The 25,099-nt window shown below is 34.5% G+C and overlaps 1 protein-coding gene across 6 annotated transcripts; it reads left to right on the forward strand.

Annotated features, from left to right (window-relative positions):
• The first annotated feature begins 2,061 nt into the window (after positions 1-2,061).
• LOC120339282 (uncharacterized) lies at positions 2,062-19,605 on the forward strand. 6 transcript variants are annotated; one of them, XM_078116191.1, is made up of 33 exons: positions 2,062-2,196; positions 2,404-2,693; positions 2,859-2,945; positions 3,745-3,941; positions 4,269-4,437; positions 4,850-4,943; positions 5,128-5,282; positions 6,015-6,170; positions 6,503-6,607; positions 6,686-6,782; positions 7,305-7,364; positions 7,808-7,882; positions 8,364-8,435; positions 8,742-8,816; positions 9,088-9,153; positions 9,260-9,322; positions 10,365-10,439; positions 10,656-10,763; positions 11,143-11,505; positions 12,513-12,670; positions 12,877-12,952; positions 13,217-13,399; positions 13,704-13,806; positions 14,043-14,199; positions 14,703-14,791; positions 14,901-15,022; positions 15,252-15,387; positions 15,872-15,974; positions 16,338-16,411; positions 16,676-16,810; positions 16,966-17,068; positions 17,366-17,496; positions 18,474-19,605. In XM_078116191.1, exons 1-33 carry the CDS (start codon positions 2,130-2,132, stop codon positions 18,493-18,495), a joined length of 3,966 nt encoding a protein of 1,321 aa, XP_077972317.1. In that variant the 5' UTR covers positions 2,062-2,129; the 3' UTR covers positions 18,496-19,605. The 6 variants fall into 6 exon arrangements, with proteins under 6 accessions (XP_077972317.1, XP_077972318.1, XP_077972319.1 ...); XM_078116192.1 differs by lacking the exon at positions 8,742-8,816; XM_078116193.1 differs by lacking the exons at positions 8,742-8,816; positions 10,365-10,439.
• Positions 19,606-25,099: the final 5,494 nt, after the last annotated feature.

Raw genomic sequence — 25,099 nt, forward strand, 5'->3', positions numbered from 1 at the left:
CATCGGAAAATAGCAAATTTTGAGCTCAGACAATAAAGGAGTTGTTTGAAGATGGGGTTTTGAACATTGACAATAAAATAGTACATTGGACAGAATTGTGACACACATCGAGTACCACTTGTGAAGTTGTGTAGTACTATTCTACAGCCGTTGAATGTTCTGCGTAGATATTTCAAGTAGAATGAAAATTGTAATATAGCTGAGTTTTGAATGTAGTGGAACAAGAAATATTATACAAGATACAAAATAGTAAGGAATAAAAGAAAAAGATTTTGTGTATAGGGTTGGTAATTAAAAACTGAACAAAATAGGTAACTGGGCATAATTAAGTTTAGAATTATATTAAGACAGTTATCTAATGTTATGTAATATGGACCTATTTACGGCTACTGTGTGATATGCTGATTTTGACAAATTCTCGCACTTAAAGAGGTTAGAGTGGCATAATAAAAAAATGCTTTTGGGCAATTTTAAAAGAGTAAACAAATGTTAATTCCCAAGTGAAGTTTATTGTTTTCAACCAGTAAAAAGAAACAAGCATGCTAAAACTTAGGAAAAAATGATATTTACATTAATGAAGGGGAAGCCGCGGGGAACCAAAGCAGGCACAATAAAATGTTTAATACACAATTGCAGTTTTTATCGTTTTTTTATTTAATTGTTAAACGCCTCGAACTTTCGCTCAGGGTAGAATATTTACAAGCAATCACTTGTGTGTTTGGTCTTTTGTGAGACTTCCTACTTCGCTTGCTCCAACCTAGAGATTCAACATGCGCGAGACAATCGACTGATTGACCTGAGATCAAACGCAATTTTCGCATATTTAGTCATGCCAAGGCTTCATGCTTTCTACCAGGCTACGTTTCTCAGCAACAGAGGTAACAAGATAAGTGAAGTTAAGCAATATTATTACTATTAACTACCGGGCCAACGTTCGTAAACCCGTGGGTTTTTGGAGAAAGAATAAAATTATAAATATATATATAATCTAAATATATCTTTTATTGAACTATTAAATGAGGAAAATTACAGCAGACCACTCATGCTAATGTTTAAAGTTACGAGCAGTTCAAAGTTTAAGGTCAATATAACTTTTCAAAAAGCAGATACTTACCGTAACAGCGCACTTTTATGGAATTCGTATGATTTTCAAGTTATTTCCACGGCCAAATAATTTACTAACGTAAAAATTCAAATACCTTTTTGCGATTCAAAAGAGATGCCATTGTGTGTCTCTCATTATAACTTCTTTTCTTATTATATTTGACAAATATATATATATTCGAAATGAAATTACGATAGCAACGCAAAGTTATATTCCAGTGTAAGTGACAATTACTTCGCTTCACATTGTGTGATATATCAAAAAGCGCTCAAATTATTTCGAATGTATTATATGATCAGACTGTGTTATAATGTCATGTATGCTGGCTATGTACGGCGAAAATAATTACTCTTCAGACAAAAGCCGCTCCGTGAGGTTGGAGAGCCCTTATGGGTATTAAACTCGTCACGTGGTACAAAGAGACCTCAGAGATAATTTGTTTGTTTTTGAAAAGTAGCATATGTTTTGCTATATATTTGCCACGGATGATATGTCCTTGAAACACCGCGCATCTATCTACCATATTTGAACAAAAGTAAAAAATGGTATTTTTAAATTGATAACAGAATATTATTGTCTAGCTTTCTTGTAGTCCGTGGATACCAGTACTAAGAATGGGAAGATTCGCGTTTTACAAGTCAGTATATCTTATAACGCAACTATAAATAACCTCGAAATTTCACGTTTTCCGAATGTCTGTGCATTAGTGAAATCGCGCCAGAGTACCAGAGGACGCTGGAGTGTATTTTGACAAATCTTTTGTGAAAGAGGAGTAGAATTCCATTAGATGAATTCATAAAAAAAACTTGATAAAGTTGGAGAGAATGAATATTCTCTGACTCAAGTAAATTTGCTATTCTCATGGGCATGTGAATTGTAGAATAACCTACATTTGGTTAACTTGTTTTATATAACCCCTTTTACAGATTTAGTTATCTACAAATATATTTATTCAATGATTCTTCCATGATAAATCGGTACTTGCTTATAGCGGAATAGGATTTTTTCAATGAAAAATTGAAAAATGTATTCTACACTCTTGTTATGGCTTCCAATTTGTATTTGCATACACGTGTACCATGCAAACGGAGGTGAGGCATATATTTTGAATAAACATAAAATATCCAATGACCAATTTGAAGTTTAGTATATATATGAGAGGTTTTATTGATTATATTCGATTATATTTATTTTCATAAATTAGTGCCAATCAAAAAACATGAAGTAACAATTTGACATCGAATACCTGAAGAGTTTCACTTTCTTACATTTAAGATATTGATAATATTTTTTTATAGCACCATGTGACAAACTACCAGGCGATACTTCATTCGATTCTGGAGAGGTGTTTGAAAACGCACCTACGGGAGTTATTGCAACGACATTAGGTCTTGAAGGATCCGTTGGTGACTTCACACTAATGTTAACCGGCGATTTGGATAAATATTTTGAAGCAGTAGGAAAAGAAATAAAAGTTAAAAACGGGAGTGCGCTGACCAGAGACGACCCAAAGTTGAAGAACCCAAGCCGTGCAGAACGAATATCCATTAGTGGGAGTGTGCAATGCTATATAGGGCTATCCTTCGAGGCAAGTATATAGGCAAATTTTGAAATATATTTCAATTCAAATGTTTTATTAAACAGCATAATGAAGAGATTCAAGATGGAAGAAATCAAAACATAAATGATAGACACATACATAATTTATACGTGCATAAATAAAATTCTATTTTTGATATGATACTTCGTTTAGGTGAATTACGCTGCCCGCATTGATATGAATTACATCAACAAATACAACCCCACAATCATCTCAGACGATTCGAAAAATCAGAGTGAGGTGAGGTGATGGTCTTCTACGTCTGTGTGACTCGTTAGTTTATAAGTACAATAACGATTTATATTTTAAAGTAATCGATAAAAAGTACCCAACTCTGGCTATTACTTTTTCAGATCCAAAATAATCTTCTATAGAGGCAAAACTGTAATACAAACACCTATATATATGTAAAAAACTATGTATGAAAATTGTAATATAATGATATATAATACACGGTTACTGTGAGCCACTATACACATTATATATATATATATATATATATATATATATCTAATATAGTGTCCACATCTTTGACTTGTATATTATTCAATACCACTGGAGTACACTAGCAAGACATGTTTTATGTGGTAGTGGAGCATAATACTCGAAATTTTACAAATGTGAAATGCGCGATCAACGCCCTGCCCCATGTATAATAACTACTATAATCTTACAAAATGTATTGAGAAAGGCAATGTCATAACAGTGGAATCTGTTCTCCTGACGTTATCACACCTAAAAAGTTTTTGTCGTCATGCCCTTGCAAGTTTTCTCATTTTTTCATGGAATTTAGTTGGTAGAAGTTCTCCTCTCAAAGATCACCAGTTAAGATGAATTTCTCATCTTTCACAATCTACATGATAGCTATCATGTCCCAATAGTAGCTCATGACATTTCATTGGGTGCTCATGACTACTTTCAGGGAGATTTATAAAGATTTCCATTTTCCGAAATTAGTTTTAACCATGTAACACCTTTATTTAATTTTGAGAAAATCAAAAGAAAATATGAGCATTCAGGCAGAGCATATTTGTTTCAGTATGTTGCTGTTGGAGCAGTTATCCCTTTCCCTATAAACGCTGGAAGTGAAGGTTCTGGAGACCCATCGACAGACACCAATGTTTTTGAGATTTCGAGTCAAAATCCCGCCGATATTTTCAACATATCCGATAAGGGAGTACTAACTCTTGCCAAGGATCTGGATTATGCTAAATACAAAACACATACAATTAATCTGTAAGTATACAGCGCAGCATGGGATTTTATTGTTTTCTTGATAAATTATATTGTTCTATCTCTAGATAAATTCATTTCTTGCGCGTCTTTTTATGATTGCGTGCAGGTAACTTTTTTTAACTCATTGATAAACTCAAATATATATATTATTTATATATTATGACAATGAAATAATATAAATTGAATTAAAATTGATTAAAAGGAGGAAGTATAGCTTGAATGCAAAATCTGAGTTTCACCATTCTGTCATAAATATCATTACTTAATAAGATAGTATAGGATTTATTTCGTACGAAACCCATTTTTTCTTAAAATAATTTCATTTAGGTTACTGAAGAACACTGGCTTAGACAATATGGGAAATGATAAAACTCTAGCAGCTGCCAAGACAATAACTATTATTATACAAGATTATGATGACCTACCTCCAGTATTTCTACCATGTGATGGAGACGTTTGTCAACCTCTATATTCCTTGAACATAAATGTTGGTCAGGTGAGCAACCCAGACCATATAAATAGTGGGAATTAAGCAATACTTCAATTTAGATAATAAAGCTTTCTAAAGGAAGTTGATGTGCAGATTGTTTTGTTAAATTTTCGTTCTTGTTAGATTAATCGTTACTTTGTTTCAAGCACTACGACAGTCGGTAGTCGAAGATGTGAGTGTATTTTTGAATGCTATTGTTTTATTTTCAATTCTATTAATATGAAATTGTGACATTAGTGTTTTCCCGATGCTTACTTTTCGCATTTCTGTTTCATAGTTACAAAACGGCTGAAGTATGCATAATTGCATGACGTCAGCGGTAAGCTGGTCTCTTGTTAACACAAGCAAGTTAGGAGTATTTTTAATACCTATTAATGACAGATTGTGTCACTAGTCAAAAAGTAACGTTTCTTTTTAGTCGACGGGGTCCTTGAATGTTGAACCGGGCCCAATTGAAGCAAAAGACGGTGACATTGGAATAAATCAGGATATACTATACAGCTTTATCAGTGGTAAAAAAAAACATTATTTTTCAGTAGAAGTAAAATACTATTTTGAAAACAGTTGAAATTCAGGTTTCCCAGATTATTTAAACTTTAAAATACATCACATCAACACTTTCGAATATTTTTTTTATATTATTATTTCAGAAGTGATTTTATGCCAAAAATAAAACCGTATTCATTGTATACACAGGAACTCCAGAGGATTACGCGACATATCTTGATATTAATAACGTAACAGGAGAAGTAACGCTCAAAACACCCATCATCAGTCCTACCACATATACAATTGCTGTTAAAGCGCAACAAACCAATAGGGCAGACCGCTTTGCTGTTACTTATTTACAGGTTTGTAGCGTTCCTCTTCAATTCTATATCAAAGTCATTCAAAACCCTATAGCAGGGATGGGCAAATTGTTTTAGTATAGGAGCTGCCCGCAGCAAGTCAGAAATATGTGAAAGCCGCAAAATTTTAGAATACCGTTAATTAACAGAAAATAAATTTTACAGTCGACGCAGTGCGAACGAATTTTGTCACATGTTCATTTGTAAAAGTTGCACGGAATTTTGATTTTTCAATCCATTGCTGAGATTAAATCATTGTAACTGTTACATTGGCAGTTGGTAATATTTTGGGAGATGTGCCTTTGTGTGCGAAACCATCATTTTGAGTGTTGGTCGCCGAAGCTGTGTAGATCCAAGACTACAACAACATCAGCAATATTTTATTTCACAAAATCACAATCTGAGTATGGGTGTTTAGCACGAGCAATATTTCATGATATAACAAGAATAGCTTCGGTTGTTGCATCGTATTTATTGCGAAATTATATCATAAATTTGAAAAACATTTTGAATTACCACTCCAAAATTCATAAATAATGTTCTGGCTCAAATTGAGCCAGAGCCAGGGTGCTGAACAATGTAAATTTTTGGGGAACATTTGGCACATCCGAACGATATTTTGTGCTCTAGTTCTTTACATTCATTCAAGCCTTCGTTATGTGTTGCTGACTGACTGTGTTAGCATTCTACAGAAAAGCCAAGGAGAATCCAATTTCAGTTGACATTTTTTTTCAGGCGATAGCGACTGCGAAAGATGAACATCCACCTACATTCAGTGAAACATCTTACAGCGGCGGAGTTGTGAACGATGGAAGTGATATTTTGTTCGTGTACAAAACTGGGTCCACGGACTTACTGCAGCTTGTAGCAACGGACGGCGACGATGCAAATGTAAGTAAATCAACTGCTTGGGTGTAGCAACTTTGGTATTATTGGAGTTGCAAATTTGTTTAAGTAAAAATACTTTTTACATTGAAATGAGTGATGAATATTTATATTGTCTTTAGCAAAAATTGAGCCTTTTGATTTTTTATGCTGTTGCTGGAAATTTTTTTGTTTTATTTTCAAATTTACATTTTTTACGACCCACTGCGACGACGCCAAGGTTGTGCGGTTTCACAAATCTCGATGTATGTTGAGAAAGTTTCTTTCCTCGTCGGTTAAAGGGGAACTTGTTATATATCATATTATATAATATGTACATAATATATACCTTTTTTCAGGCAACCATTATCTTCACAACAAAAGATCCGACTCCTTACCAAATATCGAGTGAAGGATATATATTCGTACGAAGTTCGCAGCTAAGTACAACTAGAAGTACCTCGGTGAATATTTTAATTTAAAAACCACTTATGAATATACAAACAAACGTTGGAAGTTATTGTCGAATTATTTATATTCAGAGCGATTTGAAAATTGTTGCAGTGAACGTATATGCTGATACCACTTCATCTAACCGAGAAAGTGCTCCTATCACAGTGAGCATTGCTGTTACAGAAGGTAATATATTAATAATAATATCATATGCGTCCATGCAACATTATTACAGTTATTCGTGGTTGGGGGAACATTATTCAATTAGCTGTCAAATTTTTCATTCAAACGCATCATCATCTGGAAAATCAATCAATATGTATTTCGCTTTAATCCCAGATGATAAGTAGTCACATTTGCTCATAGAATTAGCTTTGCTGTATCCCGAGAAAACTAGTTTCTCTAGAAATATGAAAACAACAAGAGGAGTCACTGTTGTTCATTCTACAAATATTATTCACACACTACTAAAAAGAAGTGAATTCACTTCGCAGTGATACTCAACGCGCTCTTTGTAAGCTTTCAGCTGCATCTTCTATTCCAATCATTGGTGCACATAGATAATCACAGTATTTATACCGTATATTTATGTAATTATTTTGGTCAATTTTGGTGTTGTATTGTGAGTGCAATGATATAACTGAAACACACCAATTTTGTTAATTCAAATTGACAAATGTTTGAAATAAATTTAATAACGACCGACAGTTACGACACAACAAACCACAGAGGGAACGACAGAGCCTATAACAACAGAAGCTTCCACAAGTAAGTGTAGTTAATAGCAATAAATGGGGATTGGCAGTTAATTTAGTAGTAGCTAGGGCAGAATAACAGATGGTATTTTCGGTGTGTCATACACGCCTTTTATATAATAAAAATAAAATCCTTTTTAATACCCCAAACGCGGTTAGGCGGAGTTTGGTGATGTAGGTTTCGTAGAAAAAATTTATTTACAAAAAGGTGGAAATGCGCGTATAATATTAAAAAAAAAATGCTACTTGCATTGCTTATAGATCAATTTTTTTTAACATTATGACAGATGTCTCATCAATAATTTCCTGTCGTTTAGTGTGATCATTTAAAAAAAAAAATCGAAAGAATGTTGAATATTTATTACTTTAGATTGTACTCAAATAGGCAATTACTTTCTAAATGAGTATAGCAGTTTTTCTTATCGATTCAATTTACTTTTCTACTATGTAATACAGCTGTAGAGCCTACAACACCAGTGGCAACTACTATTCCCACCACAGAACCCACTACTACATTTATAGATACTACAAGTAAGAGGATATATGAATAAAGCTAAACATATGAATCACGTTATATGCCTATTCTAAGTTTTCATTTGAGAAGGTATGTTTCGTTTGAGGTATTAATTAAGGCAATATTTAAAAAAAATTCCCTCAATAACAAACTGATCTGAAAAGTGACACAAAATTGGCTTTTATATATGAATGATTACTTGTCACTATTTGACAGTGGTCACTTAGCACGACAAATATGTTTAAAAAATTCAATGATGTTTTCATATTTTTAGAAATATAATCAGGCATTGCTTTTGTTGAATATATCGCTTCGATAATGTTGGTTTACTCACCGACATTTGTTTACCTCCAAAAACTTGAATGAGATCCATAATAGTCATAATCGACTGAGAATTGAGCATTTTTCTAGTGGGCTGTGCTTTTACAAGAAAAATAGTTGTGAAATACATGATATCTTTGCATGCCAATCGATATAATTTCTTACTATCAACTTCAGCTGTAGAGCCTACAACACCAGCAGCGACTACTGTCCCCACTACAGAACCCACCACATTCATTGATTCGACAAGTAAGATAATTTAAGCAGTTGCCCGAATTCCTTGTTTCTTTTGATTTCAAATTTGCTTGGAATAAATGAAATAATACAAATATGTGTTTGTGTCGGCGCTTATTATATTCTATAAACTAAATTACCGATGTGAAAACTATTAAATGCAATTCAATGTGAAAAAAATATGATTATTCTTTTTTCAAAATCACCATATATGTGTTAATCTAAAATTTAAGCTCATTCAAAGTATTCGGGTCGACTTAATTTTGATTGCCTGATGTTCAACAAATATCACGCACAGTTAATTCTTGCTTTGTAACACAGCTTTATTGGCCACAACCCCAGAACCCACTACCGTACCAACAACTGTAGCTACTACCACAGTAACAGATACCACAAGTAAGGGTTTTCTCTTTCAATCACGCCAGACTGGCAAAATATGACATTACCACGATTTAACTACAATATTAGTGCATATCTTTATCTTGCTAAAGCGCTTGTATCGAAAACAGAAATTATTTCGTTTCAAGAAGTTGATATAATTTATCACAATCAGCAAAAACAGTCAAACTGAATAATAACTAAGGCTGTATCAGCTATTTAATTTATCACAGTTAAGCTTATAATAAAAGGCATTACGTTTTTAAACTAACGGCATGTAATTTATCAGTTCAAGAATCAACTACCGCACCAGTCACGAGTACCGTAGAAATCACTACAGTTCCAGAGAGCACAAGTAAGAACACACTTAATAATTTTCCACAACACTTTCAAACCAGATACGTTCTGTTACGAATCTGGAAAATTATGACTGAATATAACTAATATTCTGTAATTGGCAGCCAAAGAACTTACAACAGCACCTACATCCACTATAGATTCTACCACACAGACAGATTTCACAAGTAAGACACTTTCCTAGATGTGTCCCAGATCTGCGCATGCTAATGCGAATCTGGATTATGTTTAATTAAAACTATTTTAAATGTTTATAACGTAAATAATAAAGGACCGGCAAAGCAATCGTATGATTAGAAAAACAAAATTCTGTAAAAAGCACGCACGCACATATAAACTTTAGCTAGGCTAAGTTACCAACCTTTTTCGAGCTGATTTCCGCGGCCATTAAGCTAATTTTTGAGATTGCTTTCTGGCCAGTTTTCAAACATACTCATATTGTTGATTTGATTTCCAGTGTTAACAACGCTGTCTAAATACGAAAGTACAAAAGTTGCTGACTCAACATGCGACGAGGTTCACTCAATAATCAGTCATTGCCATTGCATATTCAACGCGGATTACCGTGTTCCCGCGAAAATAAGACTGGGTCTTATTTCAATTTTCTTCTGAAAAATACCACTAAGGCTTATTTCTGGGGGATGCCTTATATTTTCATTTATCAAAAACAAAATAAAAAAGTAGAGAATAACGAGATTTTGAAACATACAAAATATAAATACTAGTATATATCCATTTACTTATAAATAACACGTTTTTGTTTAAAATAACTTCGAAACATAGATTGTTATTCATTTAAAACGTGTAGGAAATTTCTTGCTATCGACTAGGTTAAAAGAAATTTTGCGTTATTGACTACTGGACTAGGTCTTATTTTGAGGGGAGGACTTGTATTAAAATCATTTTTAAAACTCAGGCTAGGTCTTATATTCAGGGTAGGAGTCGGGGAAACACGGTAGCAACAATGGCCAATAGACGTCATAAAGCCTGCCAAGGCGTTCGAAAGCGCCGAGATGAAAATTATCATTGGGGACACACTTTGAAACGTTTAATCTATATATATTTCAGTGTTTTATGGTAACATCTTGTCAACAAGCTTTGTAGCCGAGCTTTTTTTAGGTCCAACACATATCGTCAAATTTTCAGTCACTTATATAATCATTTATAAAAAAAAAACGCTCAATTCAAGTTTATTATTTAAAAATATAGCCTCCACGATATCAGCAGACACTTCCCCTGAAGTAACAACTACTTCGCCGCAAACTACGGATTCTGATGTTTCAAGTAAGGATCAAAAATTTAAGTTAATACATGATGCATCCATATGGTAGTAATTTTAGATATCAGGTAAAGCTGCGATTGGGTGTGTAGTCACTATAATTGATCAACGCAATTGGCGATATGTGTTTGCAAATCTTTATGACGAACGTGTACAAACATTGTGCGCTGTGAATTAAATAAAAACAGTGACGGTATATATCACTTTCTATTCAATAACAGCACAATCCACAGCCACGAAAGCCACTTTGTCTAGCACGTCACAGGCCGCGCCGACTGGTCCTACAACTTCTATAACCCCAGAGACTACAAGTATTGAAGTTGAAATAAGTAAGGAGTTATTTCACTAGTGAGCAATAGTCGCTTATTGGCAGTTCCAAAATGGTTGATCTTCCTCATAACATTACTGAGTAAAATGCCAAAGATAAACATGTATTTCATTCAAACGATGTTACTTTTTTGCCACTTTCACGATTACAAACAGAAAACATATCACAGACATCTTCGTCGAACATGTACCTTTAAAATCGCATGTGATACAAGCTTTCTTCTAGTTCTCCAATTGCTTGTTTTAGTGGCATCTTTACTTCAATCGTCGAATTGTAATTTAGAACGACATTGTTAATCTATAGATCAACCCAGTTCAAAAAATTATAAAAATCAACGGAATCGTTTCCCGCAAAAGTTGAAACATTTTCTTATTTAATAGCCTCCACGTCCGTAAGTGGTGCAACTGAAACAACGAAGAACTTAGAAGAAACTACACGAGATGGTTTTACAAGTAAGGCTGGCTTGCACGCTAGCACGGCTCCAAGTTCTGATTTGACGAGTGATTTTGCAGTGACGGGGACATCCCCGTTTTATGATTCTAGTGCAGTCCAATCTTCGGCAAGCGCTCGCAGCACACAACCAACAACACGGCACTATACAAACTCTATCTCTGTGTCAAATACTGACACGATTCCGACAGACCCTAATATGACAAATAAACCCAATTTGGAAACGGTCACCACGCAGAAGCATAGTGACCAAACTACCAGAGAATTGTCGTATACTTTGGGTCCAATCGTAGGTTGGTTAGCGAGTAGAGTCTTTGTAGTTTTCACACTCACATACAGGCGAGTAATTGTGTTAAATCAGCATCACAAAATATTATTAATTCAAAAAAATTATGTTATTGACAGTCTTCTTCATTCTTCCAATAACATTTTTCACAACTTCACAGGCAGCAAAAGTGTGTGTGATTAACTAAATAACAAGCACCGAATGTTGTACGCTTTTTCACCATCTTTTTGCATGATACTATGAACAATTTCCCTTTTAATACCACTTCTCTGCAGTTAGAATTAATTGTAAAGCGACAAACAATGAACTGTAGCCAATTATATCTTCTTTCTATAACGTGCAGGAGCTGTTCAGAAACTTCTAAGATGGGCAACTGCCAATTTATACAAAGACTTTTAAATAATATGTATACATATTTTCGAATATTTTCTCATGTGCCTTTTTGCATATTCCTGAATATCTTTTGGTATTCAGAAAAAAATATTAATAAAAAAATTCATCATTAGAAAGCAATGCATGAATGGTTAATAATTTTGCTTCTCAACCAATTTTTTTAATTTTGCAAAAAATATTTCTTTGATCAAATCTTCAATTTGTGCGTTTCAATCATTTTGAAATAATTGTTTCATTCACGAAATTTACGAGAGTTCATAAAAATATTTGAACCAACTATTCAAGAAAAAAAGTCGAAAATATTGAGCTTATTGGGTAGTGCATGGTAGTGTTTGTTGCTATAGTTACAGACATTTCAATAAGCTTATTTGCTTCCTCATATAGCTTACATTAAGCATATTTGCTTGAAATTTGCAACAGAATAGAAACTGTGAACACAATTCTTCATGCATGAAAAACAACATTGTCATCCTAGACATTATTTCTATATTTTCATATACTGCAGCAAGTTATGTTACTTGCAAAGTAGCAATAACATACATCGGCATGTATTTTATCAATTAACATATCAAAGCAAATAATCAAGTGAAATAAATAATTGTAATGCATAAATTTTTTCAGATGAAGTATCCATGGTTCCGGCTAGTACATTGTACGGGGTGGCAGCCGGCCTTTCAGTAGCGTTATTCATCGCCATACTCGCCATAATATATCTTATATGGAGACTTATGAAAAAGGATAAAGATTCAAAATTCGACGATGACGATGAAGATAACGTGGTATTGCTCTTTATTGGATACAGTTAGCTTACTGTTGGCGTGTTTCATAATAGCGATTGGCCCAAATAATAATGTCGTTTTGCTAGAATTCAATTATGGTATATTGCATCAACAAAATGATCAATTAAAATACATAAATTCTATTAAAACAAAATTGAAAAAAAAAGTGGAATAAATAATAAACTATTTTCATTTCTTGGATACAGTCAACATCTATCAATGGAAATGCACATATGTATGAGAATGGAGCATTCACAGAACATGAAACCTCAAAGGAAATCGGTGATTAGATATTACGACATTGACTTAGCTGAACTAATATGCAATTATAAAGTGGATTATATTAATTAAGCTAGGGAAAATATTGTCAAAAATTCACTAGGAGACTATAGATAACATTAAATTACGCGTCACATTTGAATATCTAGTTCTTTGTACGTGTTTAACATGTCTTTTGCGAATGGACTTACCGTAGGCTTGCTTTATCAATATGCCCCAAATGTCAAAATATAGACAGAATTTCTTAAAGTAAAAATGTTATCACAGATGAGAGGCCTCCGCCCATGATGGTGACCTTCACCGGTAATCCGCCGATAATTGAACCTGGCGAGGAAAGAGATAACATAAATGAGGAAACTGGAAGTAACCATTCATCGGAAGCTGATCTTCTCGGAAATGAAACTGAAGCAATGGATTTTTCTGCTCCCCAAGATCCCGAATATGCCACAGGTGAAAAATAAACACTAACCTAAATTAGAGTTTTTTGAATATAAAGATGTACTGTGCTGAAGACTCGTATATACGTAAATTAGTGTATTTATATAATTATGTTCCTTTTACCGTGACTTCGTTGACTTGTACAGTCTCAAATATAAAGCAACATGATATTACCTTGAGAGTTAATAGGCTCAATATTGTAAATGTTTTTGTTTAAGATCTTTCAGTAAACTTCTGAACCGTCATCTCAGAGCGGCTCTTTGTATATTTAGCTGATTTTTTTTAAACGAAGCTATTTTTGTTGTTGGAATTCCAGTAAATAAAGAAGAAAATACTGAAATCCATGAGGAAGAACCTTTTGGATACGACAACATGGCTGAGCCCGATACAGCACCTAAATCTGATTTCGAAGAAGAGCTGTATGTACCATTTTTAATCACAGCGATGCATCGCTATAGACAAAAGCTCTGACTATTTTTCTTCTTATAAAAATGTTTTGTGGTAACATAACTAAATGTTTGTAGTAATTTGATTTGGGTCAATAATTGAAAATATTTGTTTTGAAATAATACTAAAAAAAAAGGTCTCAAACATAATACTGATCATAGCTCTCTGAATTCGGACCATTTATTTTTTACAAATATGTTTTATACAGTATGCAAAGACAGAGACAGATGGTCGCACCAGCTGTGCCAGTGGCAGCTGTACTTTTGAATGAATCTATGGAAGATGATGTAAATCCGATATCTGATCAAGAACGGAAAAACTTCCGACTTTCGCCTGAAAAAATACAAGAAGAACGCATAATTAAAGTAAGCCTAATAAAATATTATGAAAGCCAGCATCGTGTGAAATAGCGTAGAACTCGCATCACTCTATAGACACAAACCAGTTATTCTGAGGTCCATAGGACCATAACTATAGTAAAACAGTGGCAAGCAATCAAGCGGAACATGATGAAAATTTCGCAACTGCGGTTTGAATGTGCATCGTTTTGGTGCTGTCGTCTTGTATCGTAATCAGGGAGAGAGGTTATTCTCGCACGTGTCGTCATTTTTTGCTACCTTTTATAACTTATATAAATCAGGAAACGTACAGTCAAATCGAAACTGATAGAAAACTTGATACAAAACAGGATTTTCGGAACAAATCCCAATCTGATAGGCGTGATCCAGATGCCACCTATCGCCATTACTGACGAAAAAAAGTCAGATGGATGGAAATATTTCTCCAATTTCATGTTCATTCAATCTCGTTTGTCTCTCTTTTGCAAACCAAAACATTTTGAGATAATTATAAAATATTCTCTTAATAGGAGGATGCCGTAACTACCGTAAAGTTGGTGACCTTGAAGGGATATGGAGATGATAATGGAGATGTTAAAGCTGTTTTAAAATCTATTGAGTAAGTAAATACTAACATGTGAATACTAAAGATAACAGGCAGCGGTTATTAGGATTTTTACATCGTTTCCAAATGGAACAGATGGCACTAACTTTATACGTATTCTTAGCCTTAGTATGGCCACCGGCACAGAAGAGCAATCAGTGAGAAGTCAAATTGCAACAATGGAGAAATTAGGAGAATTGGATCATGAAAATATACTCACATATTATGGAAGCTACGAAAGGGACGGTACGTTTGAACGGGATTTAATTATTTTTCCTATAATTGTAGCCAAGATTATAATTCCTAGGCTAGCCGACGGTATGTAATCGACTTTTTTCTTCTGTTTTCTGACACTTCCGGATCCGTTGTGACTCTGTTCACAAAGATACATATGCGATAACAGCTATTTTGGGCTATAACAGCTGAGCAAAGCTGTGATGTTTTACAACAAATTTTTACGTTTATTGACTTTTAGGTTATCTTCATTACGCAACTAAATATGCAGAAAATGGTTGCCTGCAAGACAAATTGAGAAATTCAAACGTGGATGCAAATACAAGGATGCATATCATGGCTGATATCGGGAGAGGCCTCCAATATCTTCATGCGAAGTTAGTCCTCCTTTCTTCGAATTAATTTAGCCATTCCCGTTATCAGCAATTACTGTACATTGTATTTTCATCATATAAATATATGCGAATGTTCTTCCCGTGTTGAAATTTTTGAATTTGTTTCGACTTTTGCAATAAAGACATCATTGTGTAAAACTCAATATGTATGTAAATCAACATCAGTGTATATAAATAATGGCCGCTTTATTTTATCAGCATAACACAATCAGCATGAAATGTTTAGGTAAATTGGAATAATACTTTCAATCACGTTTAGTTTTTTAGGTATACTTATTTACGCAAATATACCTGTCAGTAATTCGCGCCAAAATGGGCTTGAAATGTTCATTATAAAATTATCAAAAAAAATCATTCGACAATTTGTGTCTGTTTAACTTCTGTTAGCAGCAAACCTGTTATGGTTCGTTTCAACGCATGGAATATTTGTTCTCTCTCGCAATATTATAATGCTAATTATTTTTAGTAACATTGTCCACGGAAAATTGTGGGGGAAGTCGATTATGTTGGATGCAAACAACAAACCAAAATTAACAGATTTTCAGAATGACGATTCTATTGTAACTGATGTGAGTGGGATATCATTTTTTTCTTTATTCAAAATATTATTACAACATATTATTGTTGTATCTTTCTCATTGAGAGTTATACAATGTTATTATTCATTAAATAGCTATTACGAATATTCTAACACAAATAGTTCACGTGATTTTCTATTCATGCCCTGTTCAATAATGACTATTTACAATGACTATTTATATATATTAAAAACGAAATTTCCTTCAATTGTAATCACCAAATCTGTCACATTATTCTGCGTTTCTCGGCATTTACGTCTAAAATATCAATAGCAATTCACACCAATATATGAATAAAATGCCAAAAATGATTCAAATATTTCTTATGTAAAAATACAATATGTTCATTTTTAGTACGGTGATATGATGAGGTGGCAAGCGTTGGAAGTGAATGAACAAACAAGCGGTCGCACAGCGGTATCTGACGTGTAAGTTAGCAGTCCCAGTCGTAGTTATTGTAAAAATGATTTAATTGTATAGTAGCAAATAATAATATGCTAATGTATATTGTGCGTAAACAATTTATTTGGCAACATAAAATACGTGAACAACAAAATATTTTTTAATCCTTAACCAATCGTGTTCAGAGTAACACTTATATGGAACGGTGCAATCACTGAAAACCAGTATCAACTAAAATTTCCTTGTTCACATACTTTAGTACACGGTATCATTTCAAATATTATTTACAGATGGTCCTATGGAACCGTTATGTGGGAGATTGTTTCTGACGGAGCTGTACCCTACGATGGTGTACCTGTGTTCGATCTACCAACGCATATGCGAGAAAATCAGTTGCCGAAACCTAAAGCTTGTTCGGATAGTTTGTAAGTAACAACACCTTACAGTATTGTGACATGCAAAAGTACAGACATCTGTATAATTAAATTAAATAAGTAATATAAAGCTATGTATAATGCAAATGAATATATTTTTATACTTCAGCGTACAAAGTTCAATAAAATTTGCATTGCGATAACAGGTTCAGCATAATGACAACATGTTGGAATACGGACCCGAAAATGAGACCTGATATGTACGTTATTAATAGCAACTTATCCGAAAAACTTCTTGAAGACTCCAATGTAAGTTTGCATGCATTAATCAGTCAATATTTTAATTTGTATTCTTAGAAATTGAGGAATAAAACGTTTTTGCTTTAAAGCTCACAAAATTGTTGTATGTTGAATTCTTAATTGGTTGCGTGAAACGTTGTTTTGCAATTTATCCTGAATAAATAGCAATGAAATAAAGAAAAATACATAACTTCTGTTTTCCTTTTTTTGAATATTTCAAACAAATATTGATCCCGATAGTGTGAAATTTTCGTTATTGCATGGAGTTTATAATTTTACTCCAGCAATTATTTCATCATTTGACAGAATCTAATCGGTTCCCAAACATCTGTTCGCTCTTCGTCATCGCTTTCGACTAGACTGTTTGGTGATAATAAAGTTCGGCCCGACTGGTCGGACCATGAATCCAAACCTTCACCCGACCCTCCAGTGGCGAGGTACACAGTGTGAAACTCACTCAATTCGATTACATCCCTGATTTATGCGATTATAATGTTTTGCACAAAAAATTAATTGACCAAAATAATCCGGGCAGAATAGTGCGCATCACGTCATCACCTGCAACGGAACACACTCCTCTCCAGTAGATTCAATAATAAGTAAAAGCGGAGTGAATAATTAATACTAACAAGACGTTCAATTTGCATGGATTTTTAGTTTAAACGCAATTAACGAGTTAATATAAATGGTATGTGAAATAACCAACGAACAGTTATATGGACACAAAAGCCGAAACGAAGTAGCATCAAATCTTTTACAGAACCAGTAGTCTGACCACCAGATCGCTGGAATGCGATCGCGGAACCGTCACGCGTGGCGCATTTTTCAATTTTGATGTTGCACCAAATAAATCTCCAAAGTGAAAAACGAATCCCAATGAGCTCACTGAAACTTTTGAAACAAAAAACGTTAAAGCCTCATCAACAACAATCGTTCACCACTAAATTTTTTAAAGCGATTGGTCAAGTAATTAAAAGGAAAAGCGATTTTTCCATAACAACAGCAACAAGAATAAAAATAGCAAGAATACTAACAACAACAACAATTTAAAAAACGATCGTGTCCAATAATATACACGTGCATGGATTCGATTCATTTATTTTCGTAATTTTTATACTATGATACCGACTAGCTAGGTATTAGTTGATAAGGGGTTTTCAATTATTTATAGCAGAATTTATTTTGGACGAAAATTTATGAAAAAATTTGCTGAGGAATAACGAAGTATTTACTCTGAAAAAAGAGAAAATAAGTTTTACCACGCGAATTCCAGTAATTTATAGTATTCGTTAGATCCAAAAAGTAATGTTTATTGTTATTTTTGCACGACAGAAGCCGTTAATAAAACTATGCACTCATAATATCAAACACGGTTAACCTAAAACTTGTTATAATACTTTACAATTTTTTTCAGGACCACATCCGCCTGGGTGTAGAAGATAACGGATCATTACCAAACGGTTCTTCTTTTTCACAACCCTATGTAAAGCACGCTGATGACTTCCCTCCACCACCAGATTCAATTGAAGAATACGAGACCGAGACCTATACCGCGCTTTAAACTTTTTGGTTTTGTCCTTTTTTATATAATTTTTGCTCGTTTCTTTTAATTTGCGCTTTTACAATCGAAGTTGTCACTGTATTTTCCGTTAATTTTTGGAAATTTATACTTGTACGAGTAGTAAACAAGTTATTACCTTCCTTCAATATTTAGCAAGTGTCATACTATTCCGCACATAATTTATGAAAGCAAATAATTTATTTTCGTATTTTGCAGATCAAAATACGCAAATTTATTTCTGAAAGTTTAATGTAGATTTTTGTTTTGGCCATTTTTAATCTCTGTTCCTATTCTACAATTTTAAACTTAAATTTTACGATGTTTTTCACTGCTCATGAAGTATTGACAAAATGAAAGCATATCAGATATACTAATTTGAGGCGGCCTTAGAATGTTTAGATGGAATAAGAATATGAAGTATTCTGATGATTTTGAAATATTTTTATTCATTAAATCAATTCGAAAATGTATTTTATTTTGATTGAAATATTCTATGGCAAGGCAGGAATACGATTTGATTTTGCCATAATGTTTTAAACCGATTTGATCTATGGTTGGTTCCCGCTTGGTTTAATTTATAAATTTATGAAATAGTATCTATCTCTGCCGCGAATTTCCTGAGAATATTTTTATTTGACATATAATTTATGAGGATTTTTAGTGCAATAATTAGCACTAAGTTCTTAATTAATAGAAATGTTTTTTGTAATGAATCGATTATTTGAAATAGGATAATTGAACGTTAATAATTTTGTTGATTTTTTAATTAGAGGAAATTAACATTTAGTTGTTATTGAGGTCCACTAACGTTTTTTTCATATATTGTACTCTCGCTAAATAATTGAAGTTTCTGTACAAAGTTTTATCTCTTTTCATTGTGATTTTGATAACACTTTTAGAAAGCGATTTTGTGTATTTTTAAATATATATAATTATCAACTGCTCAACAACTTTGTATATTATTGCTCGCCATTAAAATATTCTCAAATTATTGTGTCGTATCTTTTATTTGCCGAGGCCTAATAGGACAGAAGTTGTTATTATAATTTAAGTTCGAATCTTCTCTTTAAAACGCGGTGTACTGGTGTGAACCATTACTTAACAAATAATAGATGAAGCATGCAACTCAGCCAACTCTGAACTTTGCACGGTTTTGAAATATTTATGCATTTAACTAATTTCTTGATCTTTTTTATTTGTTGAATTGAATGAATCAATGAATTCAAAAAAACTTAGTAAAATTTTGGAAAATACTCTTGAATAATTATTTTTTGGCTCTAGTTAATTTGGTATTCTGATAGGCATGTGAATTGTAGAATTAAGCTACATTTGGTTAACTTGTTGCAATTTATATTGCTTTATTTTTTTTCCAGATTTAGTTATCTATAAATTCATTTATTCAATGTTTATTTTATGATATATCGATACTTGGTTATAGCCGGACCAAACTTTTTTCAATGAAAAATGTATTCTACACTCTGGTCATGGCTTCCAATTTGTATTTGCCTACACGTAGACCGTGCAAACGGAGGTGAGACATATTTTTTGAATGGACTAAAATGATAAATTTGAAGTTTAGTGGATGGAAGAATTCCCATATTAATCTCAAATAAGAGAGAAAATCTTATAAGATGTTTTCATAATAGGCCGAATTCCGGCCTCTGTAGCGGTTACAATACAGTAGATGCGGAATTAGGAAAATAGTTCAACTGTTTACTGCATGTCCAATAGGCATGGGCTTAGGCAATGGCGGAAACGATAAACAATTAGCGATTGCCTGAACTTCTCTGTGACAAGTATGAGCCTATAGCCATCTTCTTGCACAATATTATATATACCCACGATATTCGAACCTGCGAACACACGCAGGGCCATTATTGTATTTCTAACGTTTTGCAAAGCAAAGACAAGTTCCGCAATTCTATAGGATAGTGGTTTTCAAAATCTTTGATGCAGTGGAGCCTCGATGAAACATTCCAGAGGCTGTGCAATTGATTATATGTACATTCGATTATATTTATTACCATAAATTAGTGTCGAAAAACATGAAGCAACAATAAGACGCCAAATACCCCAAGGTCTTCCACTTTCTTTTTCCTTATTCAAGATGTTGATACTAATTTTTACAGCCTTATGTGACCGACCATCAGGCGATACTTCACTAATGTCAGGGGAGGTGTTTGAAAACGCACCCACTGGATTTGTTGCAACGACAGCAAATTTGGAAGGATCCGTTGATAACATCATACTAATTTTATCTGGCGATTTAGCTACATATTTTGAAGTAGAAGGAAAAGAAATAAAAGTTAAAGACGGGAATGCGCTGACCAGAGACGAATCGGAATTTGCGAACCCAGGCCGTGCAGAACAAAAGTCTATTTATGGAAAGGTGGAATGCTGGGCAGGGGTGTCACTTGAGGCAAGTATAGGCAAATTTGAAAAAAATATTTCAATTCAAATGTTTCATTAAACAGCATAAAGTAGAGATTTAAGCTGAAAGAAGTTAAAACATTGATGATAGACAAATACATTATGTAAATGAGAATAAATAAAATTACATTTTTGATACGGTACTTCTTTTAGGTAAGTTACGATGCCTCTATTGGCATGAAATACATCAACAAATATAATCCCACAATCATCTCAGACGATTCAACAGATCAGGGTGAGGTGAGGCGATGGTCTTCTACGTTTGTCAAACTAGTTAGTTATTGTAAAACTGTAATGTAAACATATATCAGTATTAGGTATAGTCTGTCACGGAGGAAAATTTTAATTTAAACATGTATAATATATATATATATACAGTAACGAACCACTCTGTCCATTACGTATAGTGCCCATATATTTGACTTGAATAATATATATATTCATTACCAATAGAGTACAGTACACACGCATGATATTTTTTGTTATTATTTGGTGTTGAATAATATAACCTATACTCACAATTTTATTATCGTGAAATACGCGATCAACGCCTGGTTCTATAGATACATGAATCATTATATTCTTACAAATGTGTTGGAAAAGAAATAACATAACAACATAGCATTCTGTTAGCTGCAAGCTAACAACTCATTCTTACAGCTAGTAAGTCTTCTAAATCGAGAAAATCTTTGGCTGAAGTTAACTTCTCAATATCGCCAGTAACATAAATTTCCTCACCTTCTAAATAGTGGACATAGTGCCTCTTGGTATTTGAGTTGGCGATGTTGACTTCCCGTCAATTTTAGTGAGATTGGGTTATTTCGAGCCGATTAATAAAATGCCTATTTGCCAAAATTAGTTTTGACCATGTAACATCTTTATATAATTTTGAGAAATAAAAATCAAATATGGGCATTGAGGCAGGACATATTTGTTTTAGTATGTCGCTGTTGGAGCAGTTATCATTTTCCCCATATACGTTGGAAGTGAAGGTTCTGGTGATCCATTGGCAGAAACCAATGTTTTTGAGATTTCAAGTCAAGTTCCCGCCGATTTTTTCAACATATCTGCTGATGGACAGCTGAAGCTTGCAAATGATATGAATTATGCTAAATACAAAACACATACTATTAATCTGTAAGTATGTAGCACAGCATGGAATTTCATTTTATTTCCAATCGAATTGTTGTTCCATTCATTGATAAATTCCATTTCTTGCATCTTTTTATCATTGTGCAAAGGTAACTTTCGCTTTTGAACTAACTCATGAAGTCTAGCAGTGGCGGCGCGTGGTCATTTTGACAACCGGGGCAAGCTACTGCGGTACCAAGTCACCCCCATCTACGGGGACAGGATGAGCGCTGTAAGTCCTCCCATCATTTTTTGAGTATAAAAACCATTCCATCGGTAACAACCAATCGGCAAAAGCGACAATTTTTAACGATAAAAAAGTGTCTAAAACCGGTCCAAGTCAAGGGATTGATAAATATAGACATAGTTTATTTTGAAACCTCTTTCAAAAGGAAAGGCAATATTTACCCAGATAAATACAATGACATATTAACAGAAACTTCGGGAAAGCAGACAAAACCTAAAATAAGGTTTAAAACGTTACTAGAAAGAAAGGAAAGGTAATGCAAAGATAAGGACATGCGTCGCTCACTCATAGATATATATGCTGCTAGACTTCTACTGCTTGAACATATATGCAACACGCCGCGGTTTCTTGGAAGCAAAATGCTCAATAACGCGCTGATTAAAGTCATGCATCCCAGAAATAACGTCTCTGTGAATGGATAAAACAGCCAAGGAATTTAATCTATCTTGCTTCATTGTGTTTCTGAGATACGTTCTAATACGCTTCAGCGTGCTGAATGTTCGCTCTGCGTCGGCGTAAGAAATAGGCGTCGTCAAAATGATGTCCAGAAATTTTGCAGACGCCGCAAAGGTAGTTACTAGAGTGTTATCTATGAGGAACCCATAGAGCGCGCAAGTTGATGTGATGTTCAAAAAAGTTTGATTGGTGTATATACATCGCAATTCATTTTCCAATTTACCCACGTTTATCATGGGGTAAAATTTGGAGACAGTAGCCAACAAATGGATGGGAAATTGACGTGCAAATTTTGAAAAATTTTTGGGGTTCATCAAAGAGAACGCGGCAAGGTGTTCAGTGCGCAGACGATCGCCTATTTGATACACCCGAATGTCACAGCATTCCTTGCAGACAAAATCAAACGCTGCGTTGTTTGCCCGCGGCGTAAAGAAGCACTCCATGTGTCGTCGTAAATTATTGTTTCCCGGATACGAGATACAGCATCGCAGAAGTCTGAAATACACGACTGCACAGACGCTCCATCCATTAGCCTTGACTGCAATGCGCCGTATAATACATCCACGTGATAGAATATTGTGGAGAAAAAAGCGAGAAAAATTTAAACTCACCATCTTCTAGCAGACGCTTTAGACCTGCCGCCTCCCTCACAGAGCGTTCGTCCCAAACCGGAGAGCTCTGAATGCCATTGAAACACTCAATGAGCTCAGACCTAATTTCGGACACGTCCTGCACCACGCGTGATTGGAAGTTCCAACGTGTTGGTGCACAAGCTGGGAGACGGCGGCTACATATCTGGCGAAGGAGGTCAGAACGCTTCGGCGAAACGGAAAAAAATGAAAAAAAACCCGAAACATTTGCAAAAAATATACAGACGAGAGGGGTATCAAGACACATATTTTTAATAACGAGGTTAAATTGGTGTGCATAACAATGTAAAAAATGCGCATGAGGAAAATCTTCTTTTATATAAACTTGAACACAATGTTTCGACCCACTCATGACTGCTGCGCCGTCATAAGTTTGAGCTATCAATTTTGACTTCGCGTTGTAAGGCTGTAACATTTCTTTCAGTACAGCCGATATCCCGCAAGCCGTGCGATCAACGATTGGTACAAAGCTGTGAAATCTCTCGGTAGGTTTACCCTCTTTCACAAACCGAAAAATCACAGCCAGTTGGGGGACGCACGTGATGTCAGTTGTCTCGTCAGACTGAATCGAAAGGAACTGGCAATTCTCAATTTCCAGAGCCAAATGTTGTAAATAAATTTTATACATTGAGTCGAGCAAATCATTTTGGATATCCTTAGATGTTCCTTTCGAAACAGTTGCGGCATCAAGATGATCTCTCAATACTGTATCTAGGGATGCGGTGTATTCCACCATATCCAAAAATACCCCTCTATTAGAAGAGCCAGCCCGTTCATCGTGCCCACGGAGGGACAGCTCGTGACAACCAATAAACTTCAAAACATCTATCAATCGACCGAGAACATGGCGGTTTTTCTCGACGTTTTGGTTGTGCCGACGAATAGAAACCGCGCGTCCCTCATCCAACTGTGCTGCAATATTAACATTTCCGAATGTTCGGTATTTTACTGCATTGTCCAGATGCTCCATAGAAGATTGATGATCCCTGGCACGCTCGGAAAGATGTTTAAGATCTCTAAAACCAAATTTACACCAACGTGAGTCACGGGCGGTAGCAAAAAGTAGGCAATAAAAACAAAAAAGTGCATTTTTGTCCTCGCTGTAACACAACCATTCGTGTTTTTTATACCAAGTTTCTGCGCAGAATGTACGCCGACGCTTTCTTCCGTCATGGGATTGTTCCAGTGAACAATTTTTCGGTTGATAAGGCCCAAGACGTTGTACCTCTAATTTTTGTTCCAGCGGCAGCTGCGAAAACGGAGTGCGAAGTAGTGCATCAACCTTATTCATTATGAGGTCTAAGGCTAAGAAATGCGAAGCCGGAAAGAAGTGAGGAGCTCAAAAGGAATGTGGAAAATCGAAAGCAAATGGACTAAAGGTCTCTAACTGATTCAAATAGCGAAACAAGCGACAAAAACGAAGGCGAGGAAACTATCAACTCTTCAAGCAACCAACGAACGAGAAGGAATGCGTGAATATGTCAACACGTTGTTGTAAGAAACGTCGGCATTGTGTCGTCATAATTTCGGGGCTAGCCCCGATGATTTAGTAAAAGGAACAGAAA

The sequence above is a fragment of the Styela clava genome, chromosome 9, assembly GCF_964204865.1.
Source record: "Styela clava chromosome 9, kaStyClav1.hap1.2, whole genome shotgun sequence".
Classification (NCBI taxonomy): Eukaryota; Metazoa; Chordata; class Ascidiacea; order Stolidobranchia; family Styelidae; genus Styela; species Styela clava.